The following is a 22,129-nucleotide window of genomic DNA, read 5'->3' on the forward strand; positions in this document are numbered from 1 at the left end:
ATTGTAATAAGATGAGATAGTTGAGATGAGTATAATATTGGTTATGATAAGATATTAGTTATGATTAGAGTATAGTAGTATGAAATTGGAATATGTGACAATAATTTTGCTGACTATACATTTTGATTTATTGAGTTTCATACCATGTATGTATCCATGTATGTATCTATGTATGTATCTATGTATGTATTTATGTATGTATGTATGTATGTATGTATGTATGTATGTATGTATGTATGTATGTATGTATGTATGTATGTATGTATGTATGTATGTATGTATGTATAGATGTATGTATGTGATCGAAATTTGAGTAATTGTATATGTATGCTAGAATTGGAATATGAAATATGCAATCAGTGCTTAATACAATAATCAACTGTTCAACAATGGATCTGTTCAAAAGAATGGACCCACTCAAATTAAGGGGGTCCATTCAAACTTTGTATAGACATAATTTTTAAACACTAAGAGACTTGTATGAAATTTAGAATTTATCGATAAATATAAATTTATTTAAGAATAGTACAAAAAATATTTTATCAACTTGTTGCTCTTGTTTGGGGCAGTTGTGGCCAAAATTTTAGGGTTTCTTTGTTACCAGACGCCAGTCATCGCAATATTTTGCAAATCATCCCTATTTGACATAAGTATAAACATATAAATATTTTGAATTTGTTTCATGTCTGGAATCTCAATAATGAAAAAACGCTAGATCCGTGCCTGAAATACTATTATAATCGCTTGTAATTAATGATTAATTCAACGCAGCTGCTATTATTTATTTGTGCATATTTGACCCAGAGTTTTTAAAAGAAGATTTAGCATGTTTGGACTTATAATATTTGCTTTTATGTATTGACCATGCGATAAGGTGTGCTTAAATCTCTATTATAATCAGTTAATATTTGCTTAACCAGTTATAAGATCTAAAACCTTTATATTAGATAATAATTTAGTGAATTCAAATTCTGTAGTAATAGATAAACTTTATGCTATTTTTAAATTAGTAAAGTAAATTTTAAAGTTAGGTAATTTATCTAACTCATGCATTTCAATAATAAGACAATTTAAGTCCTTTGTCAATTATATTTAAAGTATATTTATCTGTGTTTTTTATCTTTAAGAGCTTTAAGACCATGCTCGTTTCAAAGGTCAAACTTTTGATGTTTATTCTAGTTGCTGTTCTCAAAAGCTTCTCACATGGTCAACTCTATGTTTCATGTCCAAGAACAAGATCGTTTAGTAGCTTTTTTTTTAAAATAGAGGAACATTCATTATAAATTATGTCATTTAATAAATGCTACACAAACAATGTTGTATTTAATAAATGCTATGCGAACAATGTTGTATTTACAAATGTACTAATCTATAAACAATTGGTTTACTAACACAATTTTTATTAATAATTAAATAAATTTTGTTACTGGAAACCAGTTGATGTTACTAAAAACCTAGTTGTTGTTACTAAAACCCCAGTTGTAATCGATTTTAAATAACTTTATGCGGTAGTGGTGTAGTGGTAAAGCGCTTGCTTCATAAGTGAGAGGTTCCAAGTTCAATCCCCGCCACGTCCCTGGTAGTATCGCGCTCAACTTGTATCTCCATGCAGCGGCCTTGTTTGTCAAGGTTCATGTTTTGGAGTTAAAGAGTTGAGAGAGGGTTATAACCACTATTAAGTAGCCTCCTCATCTGTAGTGGCCTTCTCAGCCTTGAGGAGGTGAATAACACAAAAAAAATATACCAAACCAGGTTGTTTGATTGTTTGTTTTTTAAAGTTGATAAACATGCATTGCAAGGTATGTCATAGAACAAATATTGCACAAATAAGGTTGTATTTGTAAATGTTCCTTATTTATATATTTTTCTTAATTTATATATTTAGGTGTTTTTATGTGTCATGATGTGTTAAAGTGTGTTATTTATTGTGTTTAAATGAGTTAAGGTTGTATGGGTTTATATTTTGTAAGTATTTATGCGTCATAAATGTGTAAATATCTGTTATATATGAAGTATTTCTATGTGTGTTATGCAGGCTTTGTCAGGAAGCAGGTGCAATTGCACTCTCTTCTTGACCATGCAAATTATACTTGCCACAACTTGGCCATAGCTTTTTAGATGTTTTGAGAACATTTAAATTTATGTATGTTTCCATGTATGTCCGAAACTTTTTGACACACTAAAACAATTAAATTTGTAAATAATCTTTCGTAATCAAATGTTTTAATATTAGCAAAGCGCTTAAACTAAGCGATGATTTACTTTTATTAATTGTTTATAAAATGAAAATTTTTAATTTTAATTTTTAAATTATATAAAGTTAAAAAATATTTTTTTGAGAATAATAATAAATAATTATATAATATAATAATATAGATTAATTTTTTTATTCTTTAAATGTAAGTCTTTTAAAAATGTTTGTACAATCGATTTTATAAAAAAGAGACTTTCTACACAACTCCTTTCAATAAAATTTAAAAATTAATAATCATCAAAGTTAATAAAATAAATAATTGAATAAACATACAGGAACTTACAGGTGACTGTAAACATACATATATATATATAGTGAATTACGAGTTAATGAACACAGCGCAGAGGGTCAAACAAAACATTAACATACATTTATATAAAGTGACTTACAGGTGAACCAGCACCGTGCCAGCGGCCCATACAGAACAAAAACATACAAATACATTAAAAAGCCTACTCACTAAATAAATCAGCAGTTTTGTAAAGCAGTTCCGCTTCCTCTTCATAAATGTATTTTACCTTTAACTATTAAATTTTTCTAATAATTTAATGCAATAAAAACTTCTAGTTTGCAAAAGGTAAAATAAAATCATAATTTACTTAGAATGTAATATGCCTTTTATATATCAATTTATAACATATATTATAGTAAAATAAACTGATTGACTTAAGTAAAATATAAAGTTATTAATATATATATATATATATACATATCAATGTATGTATATATATTTGGTCTAGGAATTAATTCGTGCGGTTTGACAAGGGACAAGGGAACTAGCTTATTGTCTCAGCGTTTCGTTTAGCCACGCATGCGTGCGAAGATCACTGTTGTTGCGCATCATTTTCATTATAAATCATTTGATTTAAGCGTAAACAACACTATTTTTAATTTAACTGATAATGTCAATTTTTGTTCCTGATAAAGTGTTTTTGCGGGGGATTCTTCTTCATTACTTTAACATGAAGAAAAGTGCTGCCAAAAGTCATCGTATTTTGGTTGAAGTTTATGGTGACCATGCTCTAGCTGAGCGAACGTGTCAGAAGTGGTTTGCACGGTTTAAAAGTGGTGATTTTTGTTTGGAAGACCAAGAGCGACCAGGACAGCCAAAAAAATTTGAAGATGCAGAATTGGCAGCATTGCTTGATCAGGATTCTTGTCAAACGCAAGAGGACCTTGCAAAATCCTTAGGTGTTGAACAATCAACAGTTTCCAGACGCCTCAAAGCCTCAAAACGTTATCAACGACAATTAATGCATTTGAAGCAAGCTCTGGTCATAAAACGACCAGATTGGGGTAACAGACATGATAAACTCATTTTTCAGCATGATAACGCTTGACCACGTGTCGCAAAACCTGTCAAAAACTATTTGGAAAATGTCGGATGGGAAGTGTTACCCCACCTGCCGTATTCTCCGGACATTGCTCCTTCTGACTACTACTTGTTCGATTGCATGAATAACGATTTGATTGGACAGCGCTTCACTTCTTCATAAAATATCGAAAAATGGGTCTCTGATTGGATCACTTCTAAGGATGAAGCATTTTTTCGACACGGAATTCGTAAATTGCCAGAAAGATGGGCAAAAGTAGTGACTAGCGATGGACACTATTTTCATTAATGTATTCATCCATTTAGTTTTTGAAATAAACCTTCAATTTTCAATTAAAAAGCGCATGAATTAATTCCTAGACCTAATATATACATATCAATGTATGTATGTATGTATGTATATATATATATATATATATATATATATATATATATATACATATATATATATATAGATCTATAGTTTGTTGTCTTTGGGAAGAGCGGAAGGAAAAAAGTGATTCTTACGCCAACACATACGCCACTTTTAATTACTTTTGACAAAATATGGAAAAAACTTTCGGACAACATCTACAGGTTGTATATAGAACTATATATATATATAGCTCTTATATGTTGTCAGAAAGTTTTTTCCATATTTTGTTGACAAAAAGTAAAAATTAAAATGCAAGACTGGAATTTTTTTTTTATTAATTTATAGACTGCCTGCCCCAACCAAACCCTCAGTCGATGTAGCAGCACTCCCTTGTGGGTCAGGCTAAAAGATAGTAGATGTAGCAGCACTCCGTTGCGAGTCAGGCTATTTGTCAGTCGATATAGCAGCACTCCCTTGCGAGTCAGGCTGTTTGTCAGTCGATGTAGCAGCACTCCCTAGCGAGTCAGGCTATAAGATAGTTGATGTAGCAACACTCCGCTCATGATTTACAGTAAAAAAATAAAAATAAAAACATTTTATTAAAAAAATTAAAAATAAAAACATTTGATTAAAAAAAATAAAAATAAAAACATTGTTTATATTGTTAAAAACATTCAGAATGTCTTAAAAACATTCAGAATGTTTTGAAAAACATTCTGGTCAATTAAATTTGCGCTTTTGTGGTTTTTTTAAAAAACGATTAATTTGTAATTAAATTAATGGTTTTGACTTTCGTCCAACGCGCAAATGTTGAACGAAAGTCAAAAGTAATTAAAAGTGACATATGTGTTGGCATAAAAATCACTTTTTTTCTTCCGTGCTTCCCAAATGCAACAAACTATATATATATATATATATATATATATATATATACAGAAATGTATACATATAGTGTGCAGTTTGATCATTATAGACCGCTGTTTCAGGGGTCTGGCGTATTTCGGAATTTTTTTAAACATTATAAAGACTCTGCTAAAAGAAAAGATCGTTATAATTTTTTATAGTAACGCAATAATTTAACTATTGCTTTTGTTTATCTTACTTAAGAAGAGTTGTTTCAAATATTATAAGCTTATATTATATATTGCAAACTACACAAACCATGAAATGGTCATAAAAATATATTTACTTTTTTATTTATTATATAATTCAACTACCATTAGTTTTATTAGAATCTTGTTGAAGTAAAACATAAATACTTTAATAAAGAATTATATTATATGCTTTGATAAATTGTAGAATGTTTGCTTATTTACTAAACGATCATTAATAGTAAGTTGTTACTTTTTATATAAGTGTCGCCTAATTTTATAAAAAAGTTATAAAAGAGAGAAGTTTAGAAATAATTTATTCTAAATGTAATTTATTTTGTTTAAGTCAAGTTTTTTTCTTTGTTAAGAATTTATTAATTTTTTAGTTAATTTTTTGAGTAGCTGTCTCCCATCAAGTTAATTTTTTTTTTGCGCTTTTTGAAATATTCTCAAAACATCTAAAAAGCTGTGGCCATGTTGCCACAACTAAATATTATATGTGTGGTCAAATATAGAGTGCAATAGCACCCGTTTCCTGACCAAGCCTGGTTATGTGTTCTAATGTTACTGTTTATAGTTTGTAAGTGATTATGTTGTTTCCATGGTTTCAAAGTGTTACAACTTGGCTTAGTTTACATCAAGAGTGTTGTCCTTTCTAGTGGTGCACTTTGCTAAAATGTGATTTGGCTTTGTTGAGAGCAAGAATGTTGTTCTTACCAGCAAACAAGTGTACTCTCATGATGAAACACATAATAAAGTCTGTTTGTAGTTAGTGTTATCATAAATTGTGTAATTTTTGATTAGATAACATTTTTTAGTAATTATTGCTTATTGTACAGTTGTTTCAACAACAACAACATCAACAAGTACTGCCTAAACAGTAATGGGAGCAATGTATATATATATATACATATATATATATATATATATATGTATATATATATATATATATATATATATATATATATATATACATATATATATATATATATATATATATATATATGTATATATATATATATATATATATATATATATATATATCTATATATATATATATGTATATATATATACATATATGTATACATATATATATATATATCAGGCCTTGTTACGAGATTACGCTGCGTAGCGAAAACGCGTAGCGCATTTCTAAGTAACTCAACTCAGCAAATATATTTTGCATCGTTAGAAGTTATATTGCGTCACTCGCATCTTTTCAAGTACCGCATTGTAATTAAAGTTATTTTATTAACGCGTTAAAAATCATACAAACAGTTTGTTTTTTTCTCACTATAACAAAAGTTACAAATAAAATCTAAGTTCTTATTAAAAAAATCATTTTTATTATTTTCTTCAAATATGAACTAAATTTTATTTTGAAAAAAATTTTTTTTTCATGAAACGTAAAAATTTGTTTATTTTCTTATGATTTTATATTTGGTTTTTGGTTATTTTATTAACTGTTAATACATTTTTTCTTATTTAATTTGTGAACTCTTTTTAATAATGTTTTTAAACAATAAAGTTTTTTTTTGTTATTTATCAGTTACCGATAACATATTCGTGATCATAATTTATTTTTGTAAATTAAATGAACGTCATTAAAACTTTACGTTATTGAATTAACAATAAACAAAATATCTTATTAATAAACTATTTACATCAAAATAAATCGTGCATTTTTTAAACTTATTATGACTAAAAATAATTTTTATATTTAAAAGGAATTTATATATTTAATTCCTTAAGATAAAACTTAAAACACTTTTTTTGCTAACCAATTTTTAATAGCAAAAAAAAAATTATGAAACAAACTGTTTCTTTAACAAAAAAATCTATTATTTTACAATTGCGGTTAAATGCTTTTACTTACGACTTTATTTCTTCTGAATAAACGTCACGTTAACGGTAATCAAAAGATAATTTAAATATTCTAAAAGATATAAGTTTTTGCGTAGCGCAAAACTGCTGAACGCGTAGGCAAATCGCCTTTTCGCAAGCAAAATGCGAGCTGCGTAGCGCTTCTTAACAAGGCCGGATATATATATATATATATATATATATATATATATATATATATATATATATATATATACATATATATATGTACATATATATATGTACATATATATATATATGTATATATATATATCATATATATATATGACCAAAGAAATATATATATATCTTTGGTCCTGGGTAAAAAGGGCTTAAGTCAATTTTTCACAAAAAAAAATTTTTCCGTAGATTTATCTTGTTAAATATTCATAGTATCAAGAATTTTAATGGTTACATGTATTAGGAATGTAATATATACAATATAAAAATACCTTAATTATGTAAGGATATAATGAACTTACACGTAGGAATTTTCAAACATTGATACCGCTGTCGCAAAAAGTTGGTCAAATTGACTTATGCCCTTTCTACCCGGGACCAAAGATATGTATATAGACTCAACTTGGCTCAATTTTTATCATATTGCTCCCAGCATCTGGGTCCTCCGTCACAGAGGGTCTTCCGCTAATGGTGCTGAAATGGGGAAGATAATTCATCTTTTAGATGAAGGGTTAGTCCCTCATATGTCATCAGAGGAAAAGAGGATGCTGGGAGGAGAACAAGAAGACGTGGCTCAAAAGTCATAGATGTGTTTGACTTTTTGAAGTCATTTAAGTTCTTTAAGTTGCTTCTTTTTTTTTTAATATACTTTTTTTCATAAATTTTTGTGTTGTTTTTCAATTTTTCCTATTAACTTTAATGCTATTAAGTTAAATCATTTAGATAAAACACCTTTATTAATAATAATCAATGACAATAAATAAAAGTCAGGGTCAAACATTTGACTAAGTTGGTGTTAATCTCAAAAAGTCTTGGTTTTCACACAACCAATTCTATGTAGCATTAGTAAGTATGACCAAAGAAATATATATATATATCTTTGGTCAAGTGGCCAGGGCCCCAGCCCCGGCTAAAAATGAGACTTTTTGCAAACCTGGCATTGGCTAAACTATAAGATTTAGCATGGGTTGATAGCCGGGACTAGAAAAAAATTTATAATACTTTATATTTTATAATTTTATACTTACATTTACTATTTATTAAATACTGACATACATTTATATATTTTCAAACTATAATTTACTTCCAACAAGATTGCAAGCAACCACTATTAAGCTACGAGTTACTTTAAAATAGAAAATAAGTAAAAATACTAGGAAATGGTTAACTGAAGATTTGAAAAGTTGTAGGTTGTATATAAAAGAAAAACATGAAGATGGCTAATAGTTATAAGGTTTTTTTGATGTGCAAGGAAAAAAACTGGGTTAATAAAAGTTTTTATAGCATGAAGGGATAGATACATGATGATTATATTTATAGAAAAAAGAAAAGAAATGCAACCTTATAAGAATGGGAGAGTGACTCAAGCTTGCCAGATAAAGCAGGTCTAATTTATTATTATTATTTTTTTTATGTTAATTCACCTTCCCAAGGCTGAAAACGCCACTACAGACGAAGAGGCTACGTAATTGTGGTTATAACCCTCTCTCAACTATATAATTTTGAAACACACACCTTGACAACCAAGACCACTGTACAGAGAAACAAGTTGAGCGCAGTACTACCAGGGATGTGATAGGGATTGAACTTGGTACCTCTTGCTTATGACGCAAGCGCTCTACCACTACACCACGACCGCATTACATTTACAATGTGCTTTTAGACTTTGTCTGAGAGTGAGAGGGCTGTTATTCATCAATATATGAATACCAACATTATTGCAATATTTTTTTGCAGTAAATAAATGAGCTTTGTTGTCTAATAAAAATTGCAGATTTCAAGACCAGAATTTAAATCCATAAGCCACAACAAACCTTTGGCTGTTACAGAAGAGTGATCAGAATAAAAATCAGCTGCTTGTTCTAAGCAATCAAAAAGTAAGATTTTTTGTCAAGACAAGAGTAAAAAGTTGAGTCATCAACAAATAGAGTGACTGTAGATGTTAAATTTTGATGAAGATTGATATTGTAGGTAAGAAACAATACAGAAGCAAAGATTTAAGAGTACCACAAGATACCTTGTGGTACTCTTGTGGTACCCTTAAAGTTACTTAAAATAAAAAAGAGTGTAGGCCTTCAAGAATAACTTTATTACTGTAGTTAGTAAGAAATAATTTAATAATCTCAGAACCTTTATATAAAGAAACTAATAACAGAGTGAAAACTAATCGTAGGATAGTTAGAGAGGCCAAGATGTTTTCTAGAGTTTTGAAAATTGGAACCACTTATTTAGCGCTTTTTAAAAATTAAATATTATTAAATATTATATAATTAATAAGATTAAGTATTAGACTTAATCTTATTAATTATAACTTTAGTTAATGACTTTGTTGAAGACTAACCAAAAGTCTCTAGAACCTAAACTGAGAATAACAAAGCTTAACATCAAACCTTTTTACATTGGCTTCTTGGAATAATAAAAGGGCATTTGTTCTTAAGAGAGATGTTCTTGTAAAAAAGATGCAATAAATGATTAATAAAGCAACTGCTCAAAATGGTAAAAAATGTGGAGTAGAATGAGGTTTGACTTAAATTGAAGAGTAGGAATAAAAGCTTCCAAACTTTTAGTCCAGAAAGAATAAAAGCTTCCAAGATGCGCTTTATGCATACATACTATGGATATAAACATGTATGCTATTTATTTAGATGTTAGCATACAATATCCTTTTATATTTATATAAACTTTAGTATTTATATGGTGTAGTATTTGTCAAAAGAGAAGATGATAATGATGATGATTATGATGATCATGTTGATCATAATGATGTTTATAAATGCATATAAATACAAAACATAACATGAATTTTGAATAAAAAAATTATACTTTAGGATCTATAAATTTTTATGCAGCCCTGGTCGCAATAAACTATTTATTCGGTCATTTACTATATAGCATGTTCCAGAACCAAGTCATTTGATAATTTGTTTTTTAAATTTGATAAAGATGCATTACAAGGTATGCCATTGAATGAAATATTACTCAAATAATGTTGTATTTATAAATGTTCTTAATTTATAGTTTTTGATAAGCATTTTTATGTCATATGATGTGGTAATGAATGTTTTTATTATGTGTTAACATGTTATATAAAGTTATATGGGTTTATATTTTGTAAATGTTTCCATCTGTATGCTGTTAGTAGTTCAAATATGTACAATAAACTCTGGATAACTTGATAACCCTTAATAACTTAAGCTAGTTTTTTCAGTCGAGCCTTTTTTCACTTCAGTTGAGCCTTTATTTATGGATTATACTCCCAATAAATAACATTCTCTAACAAGTTAATTTCTTCCTTGGGTTTGAGTTAAGAGTTTGCTGTAATATACTATGGTATTTTTTAATTTTATGATGCTACTGTTGTGTTGTTTTGTGTTGATAGACAACTTGGCTTACCTTCAAGTTGGTGTCTATAGTTAAAAATGATTATTGAGTAGTTTCATTACTGAAACTGACTACATATAATCATTGACAAAAAGCCAAGAATTCCCTTTTCAAATAAAAACATAAAGGTTTATGTCATTGTGATTATTCATTAATTAGCCTTGCTTTTTTTAGTTTTTAATCCAAACATCCAACAATAAATCTTTCAAAAACTTTCAAAAAAGAAAAGCAACTTCACAAAATAAGTTTCTTATTTGTTATCTGTTTAGCCACATTTTTGAGTTTTTAAATAAATAAATAGAGTATATAACACGATAATATGTAACAAGTGTTTTCAATAATAATTTTGTTCCATTTTTAATTCGAATTCCTTCTCTTATAACTGATTTTGAAATTTCCTACATAGCAGAATTTAAGAAATGTTCTGAATGTGGATTGTTTTCTAAAAGCCAAAACAAAGTTTTGATAATCTTCATTCCATTCACTAAAAGCTATATAATAATTAAACAATAATATAATTTATAATATAAGGTTTATAAGTATTTTTGATATTTTTTTATGTTGAATATATTTTTTATGTTGAACATATTTTTTTGCAATTTTTTTTAAAAGTTTACTTTTTTTTTTTCTCAAGAAAAATATTTTTTGTTTCTCAAGTAAATTTCTATACTTTTCCTCTTGGGAATTATTATTTTGTATGGATATTTTGGACTTTTTTGCTTTGTTTTTTTATATGTCCGTTATATTTTTATATCTGAATTGAAATCGTTTATACTTTTGTCACCTTCGGTGATTACAATCTAGACAGTTTCCATTAGCATTAAGTATCGATTTTTTGCACAAGGAACAGGTATAATAATTTAAATGCCAAACTCAGCATTAAAAAAAGCATTAAAAACAAAAAAGTTGAATGATTTTTTACAGGAAATGGTATGATAATTTAAATGCCAAACTCAGCACTAAAAACAAAAAAATTGAATGATTTTTTACAGAAAAGCTTCTATTAAAAATGTCAAACAAATAAAGCTAACTTATTTGACATAACTAGGTCCCTTAGGCCTGTTTTTTGTGTCCATTTTTTCTTTTTAAATAAATCTTAATGCGAAGGTTAAAATTTTATTATAGCCATAAGTTTTCAAAAATTAAAGATTATTATGTTAAAAAATACTGTAAAAAATTTTAATATGCAAAAATATTGAAGCAAATAAGTAGTTTTATAGTAAATTAATTGTTAACCAAAAGCCTTTAAATCAAATAATTTTTTTGCTGTTTAATAAAAATTATCGAAGTATAGAGACCAAATTAAGAACAAGTTTAGAAATAGTCGGGTGTGGAACAGACTAACCATAACCCATATCTTAAAGGTCCTGAATAATTTATGTAGTACTTTACCTAGTACTATATAAATTGTTTAAAGAACTATCAGTTATAAATAATAAACAGGGCCCGTAAAAACGCAAAATAATAACTCAATCCCCTCATTCCTGGCATGGCTTTGCAGTAAGGGGGGATTAGTATAAAATTGTATCTTTTCTACATTAGTTTGTAATTGTTATTTTTTAACATAATATCTCTCATATTATCTTATAATTTTCTCGTTTGGCAGAATTTAAAATAGCATAAGTTACTGTTATAATTTACAGATTAAGTTATAATTTAAAATTTAAGTTGCAGTTATAGTGTAATAAAGTTATAATGTAATGAGCAAGTAACATATTTAATACTATTACAATATTACTTTTAGTATTTATTTTTAATAACATGATACGTAAAAGTAAAAACGCAAATATTACAAAATTTAACCCACTTTAATTAGTTATAGAGAACTATTTAATGATGATAAAACAGGTCTTATTTTTAAAACATGTGTTATTTTTAAAACATGTGTTATTTTTAAAACATGTGTTACTTTTAAAGAGTATTAGGAGTAGGCCGGGTGAATAAAAAAAGCTTTGACTCAGTGTTGGAGTAATTGTTCAGCTTTTCGTGAATAAAATTTTTAGAAAACTTGCTCAAATTTTTATTCGCATAAAGCTAAGCAATTTACTCCAAAAATGCTGAGTAATTGTTCAGCTTTACATGAATAAAAGTTTGAGCAAAATTGCTGAAGTTTTTATTCATGTAAATCTAACATATTACTGAGTAAAAGCAATTTTTTTTTCTTCACCCGGCTTATTGAACTGTTATTGTTATAAAAAGCTATAAAATAACGATAAAACAGACTGCAAAGTTGTTTTGATTTTATAAAGAGCTTGTGTTAATGTAAAACAATATTGTGACACTGTTTTATTGTTGTTTTATACAGTTTATAAAATTAATAACATAAAACACGTTTAATAAAAAATGAAGTAAAAAAATAGAATTGTTCTAATTAATAAATTAAAACATTATCGTCATAAAACTTGAAAATTCATATTTATGCAAAAAAATTCCTATAGACCATACATGTCTATAATCTATAGACAAAATGAGTAAGATCAAAGCAAAAAAAGATTAGATACCACGCTTTTTATAATTTATTGTTTCTTATTCTAGCATACTATTAAAAATTGAAGTATAATTAATTTTTTTATTCAAATTGTTTTGCAATAAAAAGTGAAAGAAAAAAATTTGGTTTAATAAATCGAATTATATTTGCTTAAGTTTAAGTATATGCTTGAGTTATTTTTTCAGAAAATTTCTTTGAACAGAACTAATAATTGTTTTTTTATTTAAATTTTTTACAATTTAATTTTTGGTTTAATGCTTGCAGGTTTCACCTCCCCAAGGTCAAGAAGGCCACTACAGATGAGGAGACTACTTAATTATGGTTATTACCTCTCTCAACTCTATAACTCAAACACGAACCTTGACTAACAAGGCTGCTACGCAGAGAAACAAGTTGAGCCCAGTACTACCAGGGATGTGGTGGGGATAGAACTTGGAACCTCTCGCTTATAAAGTGAGCGCTCTACCACTACACCAGGCCTTGTTTTAAAGCGTTATGTGTAGAGCTAGTTACTTAGGCCTTAATTTATTTTATGTGAGCAGTAAGCAATTTTAGTTAAGCGACTTTTTATCATTTTTAAATTTTTTTTGATTTCCCTTTGTTACTTTTACTCAAAATTAAATTTCAAATAAAATGGCTGCATTAAAAATTTGCACAAAACGTTAAACTTTTTTTTTTATAACGCAAGTTAAATTGCAGCGATTATTTTTTAATAAACGATATATACAGCAATATAATTTTAATAATGAAATAATAAATTAATAAACTTTTAATAAATAAAGTAAATAAATTAACATAATTTTTTAAATTGTTACTTGCTAATTCTTTTTTAAATAAAAAATCATTTGTGGTTGCAAAGCCGCAATTAGAAATTGAAGAAATAATTATTTTAAAAAATCAAAAATTTAAAATATTTTAATTCATTTATGCAAATGTTGAGAAAAGAAAGAAAACAACCAAACACCAAACATTTTAAAAAATGGAATATTAATTTTAATTATTTAGTATTAAAAAAAAAGAAAATAAAATAAACATTCTTTATAGTATTAATAAAAAAGTTAAATAACATTTAACTTGTTTTGCGGTAATTAATATTATTGCAGTAATTAAAAAATGTTAATGTCTTGAAAAAATAAAGAGAATTTTATGATGTCAATTATCGCATTAGGCCTATGCATTAAGCATTTTATATTTAAAACAAGGCCTATTACACCACTACCACGTTTATCAGATTTAAGAATTCGTGATCGCAATACGCCTAATTTGAGCCCTGGTAAAGAATATACACATTTTTAATTTTATTTGTTGACATAAAAAAAAAAAAAAAAGCATGGCTTGATATTTGAAATATATCTATAGAATTACAATTTACAATCACCAAATTTACTTATACCTAAAAATTTATTTGAAAGTTGATTGTCTAGAACTTCCTTAAAGATATAGTATAAGATGTAAAATAAATAAAAAATTAAAAAAAAATGTAAAAGTTATTTTGCTATAAATTTGCTTACTCTCTCTGGTGTCTCAAACATTTTCTCTAGATTGACCACAGCTGGATGACTTATGTTCTAAAAAATAATAATATTTTATATTAGTTTCTTTTTTCTATGTTTAAGATTAGATGACAGTTTAAGTCAATTAGACACAAAGAACTAAGATTGATTTAATCTGTATTTTTATTGTGCATGTCTACACCAAAGCATGGTTGTGCCTGTCTACATCAAAGCATAGTTCACAGCTCTTTATGCTGCATCTAATAATAAATGTTTTAAAAACTTTATCAGAAAAAAAATCCTTCCATTCCCAAATCAGCCAACAGTAAATTTCGGCTACTGGTGGCCATCTGTTGTATATCAGCGAAGAACTCATGACTTTGGCATTTTTTGATTCAATTTTAAATGAAACCTCTTACAATGAGCATAGGTTATGTTGTTTTTATATTGATTATAGAATATATTTTATAAGTATATATATATATATATATATATATATATATATATATATATATATATATATATATATATATATATATATATATATATATATATATATATATATATATATATATATACACTTATAATATACTCAACCAACTGCCAAGACTCGCTAGAAGGGGTAACCAATCAATTTTTCAACCAATGGTTGCCCCCCTCATAAAAGTTTTAAAAACAGTCTGATGACACCAGTCTACGCATGTACACTTCGCTGTGCCTGTGGCTGTATTTAGTTGATGTGACAAACAATATTTATAAAAAAAGTTATTTTATAAAAACATCTATCTTACTTGCAAAATGGTGACTTCATTCTTTAGAGCTCTTTCTTCTTTAGAAGGAAACCTTGATTTTTCTATGACTTTAACAGCAACATCTTTACCAGTTTTTCTATGAACACCTAAAAGTAAAAAACTCAGAGTATTCTTTATATCTCAAAATTTAATATCAAAGATTAGAAAATTTGTAAATAAAAACTTGAAGTTAGGTTAATATTCAAGACTAGAAAATTTGTAAATAACAATAAAAACTCAATGCAATTTAATCTTTGTGAAAAAAAAATCACTACCTAAAATAATTAACTATAAATCTCAAAAAATTACAAGTAACTTTACTAGCCAATCAAAATCAAATCAATTATATCTAGAGATTGCAAAACTGCGTAAATGAAATTAATTTTATTATTCTTTTTTTTTTCCTTCCTTTTTATTATTAAAATAGCCTCAATATCAATTTTTTCAATTAAAAAATCTATGGCTTACTATATGTCAATGAATAAAGTTACATTTCAGTAACATAAACAATAATTGTTTATGAATAAAAATACAACAAAAATTTTAGGAACTAAATAATAAAATAACTTACACTACAGTAACTATACAACTTTTCACATTTTATACAATAAAAATAATGTTATATGATTCTTCTGTGTATTGTGTAAGCTCTTCTTATATGTTTTCTGTGATTTGTGCAAACTGTTCTCATATCGTTGGGGATAGTGCAAAACCACATAATTAGAGTTGGATAATACTGCATATCTGCGCTACAGATTTTTCACTGGAGAACGTTAAAATTTTTTTTTTTTTATTTCCATAGACTTTGGGCTCATTTTAGTATAAAGAGTATTATTCATGAGTTTTGTTATGTCAACAATAGATATTTGGTGTTAAAATTAATAATATCCAAATATAGTAGCCAATGCTGGTTATGCGGTTTTGCACTATCCCTGACGATGTTTTCTGTGTATTGTGTAAGCTTCTTGTAAAATTCTTGTGTAAAATTTTTATATATGAAGAGTTATACTGTGCTATGAAAGCTCTTCATATTTTCTCCAAACAAAAGATGAATTCAAATGAATTCATATTATGCAACAAAAATAGATTTTCAAATTAAACAAAAAATTTTAAACTCAAAAAAAGTGTATCAACTCTCATCAACAAAAAATCATGACACTTTTAAACATTAAAGAGATTTTTGAGCTAAAATTTAAATTAGATTTAAGAAATCAATGGTTGAACAACTTGAAATCAGTTTACATTAATTCTTATAAAATCAGATGCATTTAATAAAGAAATTAAAATTCTTTGTTGTTCTCAAATGTTTGCTATAATGTTGTCTTTAATCATATTTTAACAAAGCAAAAACAAATAAAAATATTTAACACCATTCCTAACAGAGTTGTTAACAAGGCCAAAAGTAGCAAGGCCAAGGCCATACGATACAAGGCCAAGGCCAAGACCAAGGCCACGGACAAGATTAAGAGCTTTAAGACCAAGGCCTACATAAGACATTTTCAAAAACTTTAATTTTTGCCTTACATTAAGGCCAATTATTAACAAAACTGTAAGTAGCAAGTGCTGTGACAATAAAACCACATTTTGTAAAAATAGACCAAGGTTATGTGCAGAATTCAATGAAATCAAAAATTTTAAGGTCAAGGTTAAGATCAAGGCTAAGGCCTCAATTTTTGGCCTTAAGGCAAGGCCAAGGACTAACAACTCTGATTTCTAAATAACTTTTTTGATTGACTATTGAAAACCAGTCTTTTTTTTATTCTTTCCAAAAAATGAGGACATGTATAAAAGCCATGATTAGATTTTTATTATTATGTAAAAAAATAATAATAATAATAATATTAATAATATATAAAAAAACCAAATAAATTGAATTAAAACTCTATTTAAATCATTTTAAAGTAAATTTTGTTAAAACAATTGCAAATTATGCTATTCTTTATTATACCTCCATAAACTATACCAAATTGACCAGATCCTAGAATTTCATCTGAAAAGACTTGGTATATAAGACTAATATCCTAAAGAAGAAAAAAAAAAAACAAGTTTACAAAAAATACATACATATGATTTATATATTTTATATACATATTAATAAATATGTATATATATATTAATATGTATATATAAAAATCAATCAACCAACCATACAACTCTAAACTAAAATAAAGTAATAAAAATCCTTACTACATTTTTGTTTATAATGGATTCTTCTACATCTTTAGACTCTTCAGCTGATTCATCAAGTAAATTAATTGGTCTACTCACTGAAACAGATTGGAATGCACTTCTAATTTCTTCTGCCCAAGATATAGCAATACGAGTGCCTTTACCACTTTTAGGTAATGAAGCAATGATAGAGCCATTTGCATCATAACTGTCTCTTTCACCACAGTAATATATTTCTGTACTTGTTTTGAGTGTAAACAAATATGGGTCACGACCATGACGACTTACCATAGGCTCCAAGTTTGAGTCAACAGAAAATATTTCTGATAAAGGTATTTCCTAATTAAAAAAACTTACCAAATATGACTATTATCAAGCTACATAAAAACTTACAAATAATATACAAGTATACCTTGACAGATTCTTTAGAAGAGTCAGACTCATAAAAACTAATAGACTTTGTATCTAATCTCCAGTAATTCACTTTTTTCTAAAAAAAAAATTTAATTATATATTATCAGTGAAATGTTAAATGTTTTTAGCAACCACAAGTCGTTACACACAATTGCACACTATCAGAAAAAAAAATCATTCTTATTACTCCAAAACACAAACTAAGCACTGTAATACCAAGGATGTAGTGGGGATTAAATTTGATATTTTTCGGCTTATAGCATGCTATAAGCCAAAGTGAATTGGCACTACATCACAAACACATATACAAATATATATCTATAAGTTTTTACCAAAAAATCAACTTTTATCAACCACAATAAAAAAGCTAAAACTTATTTAACTTTTAACTGTCAAAATGTAGACAGCAAGTCTGCAAAGATATGTCATCATCATCACAGCAAGTTTATGATGATGATGATAATGATGATGATGATAATGATGATGATGATAATGATGATAATGATGATGATGATGATGATGATAATGATGATAATGATGATGATGATGATGATGATGATGATGATGATGATGATGATGATGATGATGATGATGATGATGATGATGATGATGATGATGATGATGATGCAACTGATTTCAGCACCACACAAACTGATTTGAATTTAATAAATAACCTAATTGTTTATACATTAGCATGCATAAGTTTATAAACAGCTAAAAATTTCAAGCTTTTTTAAATTAAAACTCTTTGCACTGACAATAAACCAAATTTTTACAGATTATTTGTCTAGCATAACTACATAGAATAACTATTTCTCTAGTGTGACCACATAGAATAATTATTTCTCTAGCATGACTACATAGAATAATTATTTCTCTATCGTGACCACATAGAATAATTATTTCTCTAGTGTGACTACATAGAATACCTAACTCAAAAAAATGGTAACTGCTAAAGTTTATAAACAAATGAAAAAGTTAAAAAAAAACAGATACTATTTAAAATTTTCATCACATTAAATTAGTATTTTGATGGATAACCTCTAGATTTTAATACTGCTTGACAATAACAAGGAAGTCAACTAAGTTAGTAAGAACGTTTATGGGAATTTTCAAAATTATAATCATTTCCAAAAGCAAATGATTATAATTTTTATTATATGGTTTCTTACCCTTCAACTGACGGTCAAGATGTTGCCAAATATGTTCTATACAATTTAAATCTAGAATCACAATAGAAAAATCCCCAAACTATTACACTGCCACCACCATGTTTAACTGTTGATATTTGATACTAAGGAGCAAATCTTTCACTTTTTGAACAAGCTTACAAGCTTATTGGACATCCAAATATTTGCATGTCCATATAGACATTGCATGTCCATGTAAACAGTAGCAATGTCTACATGGACATGCAAATGTTTGCATGTCCAGTAGCGCTAACAACAAAACATCAAGAACCCCGGTCTTGATGTTTTTACATGCTACTATATTCACAACATTTTATTTTAATTATAAAATATAATGTTATCAATTTTGGAACAAAAACATTACATGAGCTATTCTAGAAATTATTTAAGGGGGTAGTAACCCTTTGCCACACTTTTTAATTTTTCTCCATCTGAAAATTTTTGGGGATACTGCTGATATTCAATACCTTTGAACAAGATAATATCTCAAACATATAACACCAAACATATTCAAGACAAGACAATATCTAATCTATAAATGACTAGAATATCAACTATCTCTTTGCAATCTTATTCTTGATGTAAACCTTTATTCTTTAAATATGATTTTATGAAATTTCTTTAAAAAAAACATAAGGAATATTAAACAAGCACTTAACATAATTAAACAAGCAATTAACAATTAAGCTAGAATTTAAAATTTGAGACAAACACCCAACCACACATACACCAAAAAAAATATTAAATTTTATAAAATTTGTTAATAATTACATTTAAGATAATAAATTTAAAAAAAATATTTGATTGCTTAAAAATACCTTACCACAATTAATCTCATTACAAACTGAGATTTAAATTTACCTGTATTGTATGGCTTCTTTATTCTACTTTTAAATGAAATAAAAAAAGCCAAACAATACTGGTACAGGTACAATACCTCACATACTAAACCCAAAAATTTAATAATATTATTATAAAAAAAAATAACAATAAACATACTGATTTGTCAGATTCAGTAAAATGAACCATCCAGCCAGATTTCAATATTTTCGAACCTCTCATTTTTCTGTTACGAACTGACATTGCAAGACGCTGAAGTGGAATTTGGTTACTTATGGTTTCAGAAACTTCTTGCTTTGCATAGTTTATTAAATCTTCTTCCTCATTTTCTTGACTTGCAATTTCAAAGTCAGATGCATCTTGATTTGTATTTTCTGAGTCAGAGATATCATCCGAAGACAAACCTAAAGAAAGGCTTTATATTATGTCAATAATAAATGGAATACAATGCTTTTAAAAAAAATTTAAAAAACAACTTTAAAAAAAACTTTATCTGATAAAATTTGGTGTTAAGAGTTTTAATATCTTAAAAACACCAAAAAACAAAAAGTTTATGAAATAAGTTTTTTATAAGTTTTTCAATTTTTAGTTTTTTCTTGATTTTGTTTTTTTATTTTTATTTTTCTTGATTTTGTTTTGGGCATAATAATATAGTTTTCTAAAAAACTTGTATTAAAAAATACAAGCACTTTACAGTTAATTACATTAAAAATATATTTAGCTACTGAATAAAAAAGAAATAAAAAACCTCTGATCAGAAGTTTTTTAAACACACACCTTTCTTTTTTTTAAAAGAAATAATAACTAAATGATAATTGTAATATAATTGGTATTTATACTTCACTCATAAAAAAATAGTAAACTGTTAAACATTTTGTATAATATTATAAAGCAGTAAAAAGTTTTTAAGTAACTCTAGCTTATAAAATAAATTAGAAAAACTGTTGCAAATAAAAATAATAAATTTATCAGGAGTTTCAACAGTTTGCATTTTCTTGCAAATGTTTTCCAGGAGATTCCTAGAACAGAAATCTTATTCCAGGACATTCCTAGAACAGAAATCTTTTTCCAGGAGATTCCTAGACCAGAAATCTTTTTCCAGGAGATTCCTAGAACAGAAATCTTTAAAAACATGAGTCTAACAATAATTTGTGTAGCCTCAGTAATTAATTTGACAGGAACAAAATAATAATTAAAAATAAAGAGAACTTAAATAAAAATAAATAAAGATACATTAAAAAGTGAATAAAGTTAAATAAAAAAAACTTAAATAAAGAAAATAATATAAGTCAAAATAAAAAAGTTAATGTATGCAAAAAATGAAAAATAAATAATTCACCTCGTTCACCCAAACAATTTCTTGGAGCTAAGTCAGTACATCTTTTGTCTCGATGACAATTAAACTTACAATCTACAAAAAAATTTTACAGTAGAATCCCGTTAACTCGGACCCTGGATAAGTCAGACTTTTGCTAAGTCGAACAAATTTTCAATTCCCCTTGAACTTTCTTATCCACTTACTTTAAAATCATCCGCTTTAGTTGTACACTGGTTAAGTCAGACTATTTGCTAACTCGTATTGTTTTTTGGGGTCCCTTCGGCAAAAAACTTCGCTTAACTAGGACTTTTGATTTGAATTGCATATAAGTACATCATAAGTGCATTTAATTGCATTTAAGTGCTTATAATAACAAAACTTCCAGTTTGAACACTCGAAAATAAAACACCTTTGCCTCAAATATAATTAAACATAATTAAACACTTTAACTGAGATCTTCGATTTGGTTAAGCTTCAATTAAATGCTACTTATTAATGACTATCAAACTTTCAAAAGTTAAATATAAGTTAACAAATATGCGTCAAATATAAGTTAACAAATCTAAACATTTTTACTGATATCTTTGGTTTGGTTAATTTTTGATTAAATTTTAATAAAAATGTCGAAGGTTGCTAAAAGAAAGCTAACAAGAAGAGCTATAACATAATATAATATAAATTAATATATAACATAATATAATATAATATAATATACTATAAATTCAATAAAGGAGAATCATGGTAAAAAGAAAAAAACAATATAATCAGTCAAAAAAATACAACTTCTGAAAAAAGAGTGAGAATGTGAATAAGGATTTGGATAAAGCATGTTATATGTGGTTTTTAAATAACCGACACCAAAACATTCTTGAGTCATTCTGTGTCGATAAGTCTCGAAATCTTGATAAGTCGGACAGTTTCAGAGAGTCCAACATAACAAGAGCTTTGCTT

The 22,129-nt window shown here is 26.9% G+C and overlaps 1 protein-coding gene across 3 annotated transcripts in view; it reads right to left on the minus strand.

The window, feature by feature from the left end:
- Positions 1 to 22,129, minus strand: part of LOC100197180 (serine/threonine-protein kinase D1) — a 43,986-nt gene that overhangs the window by 13,253 nt on the left and 8,604 nt on the right. For all 3 annotated transcript variants that reach the window (XM_065805762.1, XM_065805764.1, XM_065805763.1), the window contains 7 exons: positions 21,200 to 21,271; positions 20,020 to 20,264; positions 17,829 to 17,906; positions 17,435 to 17,755; positions 17,196 to 17,268; positions 15,248 to 15,354; positions 14,475 to 14,531 (listed from right to left, as the gene is read on the minus strand). In XM_065805762.1, coding sequence (XP_065661834.1) covers positions 14,475 to 14,531; positions 15,248 to 15,354; positions 17,196 to 17,268; positions 17,435 to 17,755; positions 17,829 to 17,906; positions 20,020 to 20,264; positions 21,200 to 21,271 — 953 coding nt within the window. The remainder of the gene's footprint in view (positions 1 to 14,474; positions 14,532 to 15,247; positions 15,355 to 17,195; positions 17,269 to 17,434; positions 17,756 to 17,828; positions 17,907 to 20,019; positions 20,265 to 21,199; positions 21,272 to 22,129) is intronic.

The sequence above is a fragment of the Hydra vulgaris genome, chromosome 09, assembly GCF_038396675.1.
Source record: "Hydra vulgaris chromosome 09, alternate assembly HydraT2T_AEP".
In the NCBI taxonomy this organism is placed as follows: Eukaryota; Metazoa; Cnidaria; class Hydrozoa; order Anthoathecata; family Hydridae; genus Hydra; species Hydra vulgaris.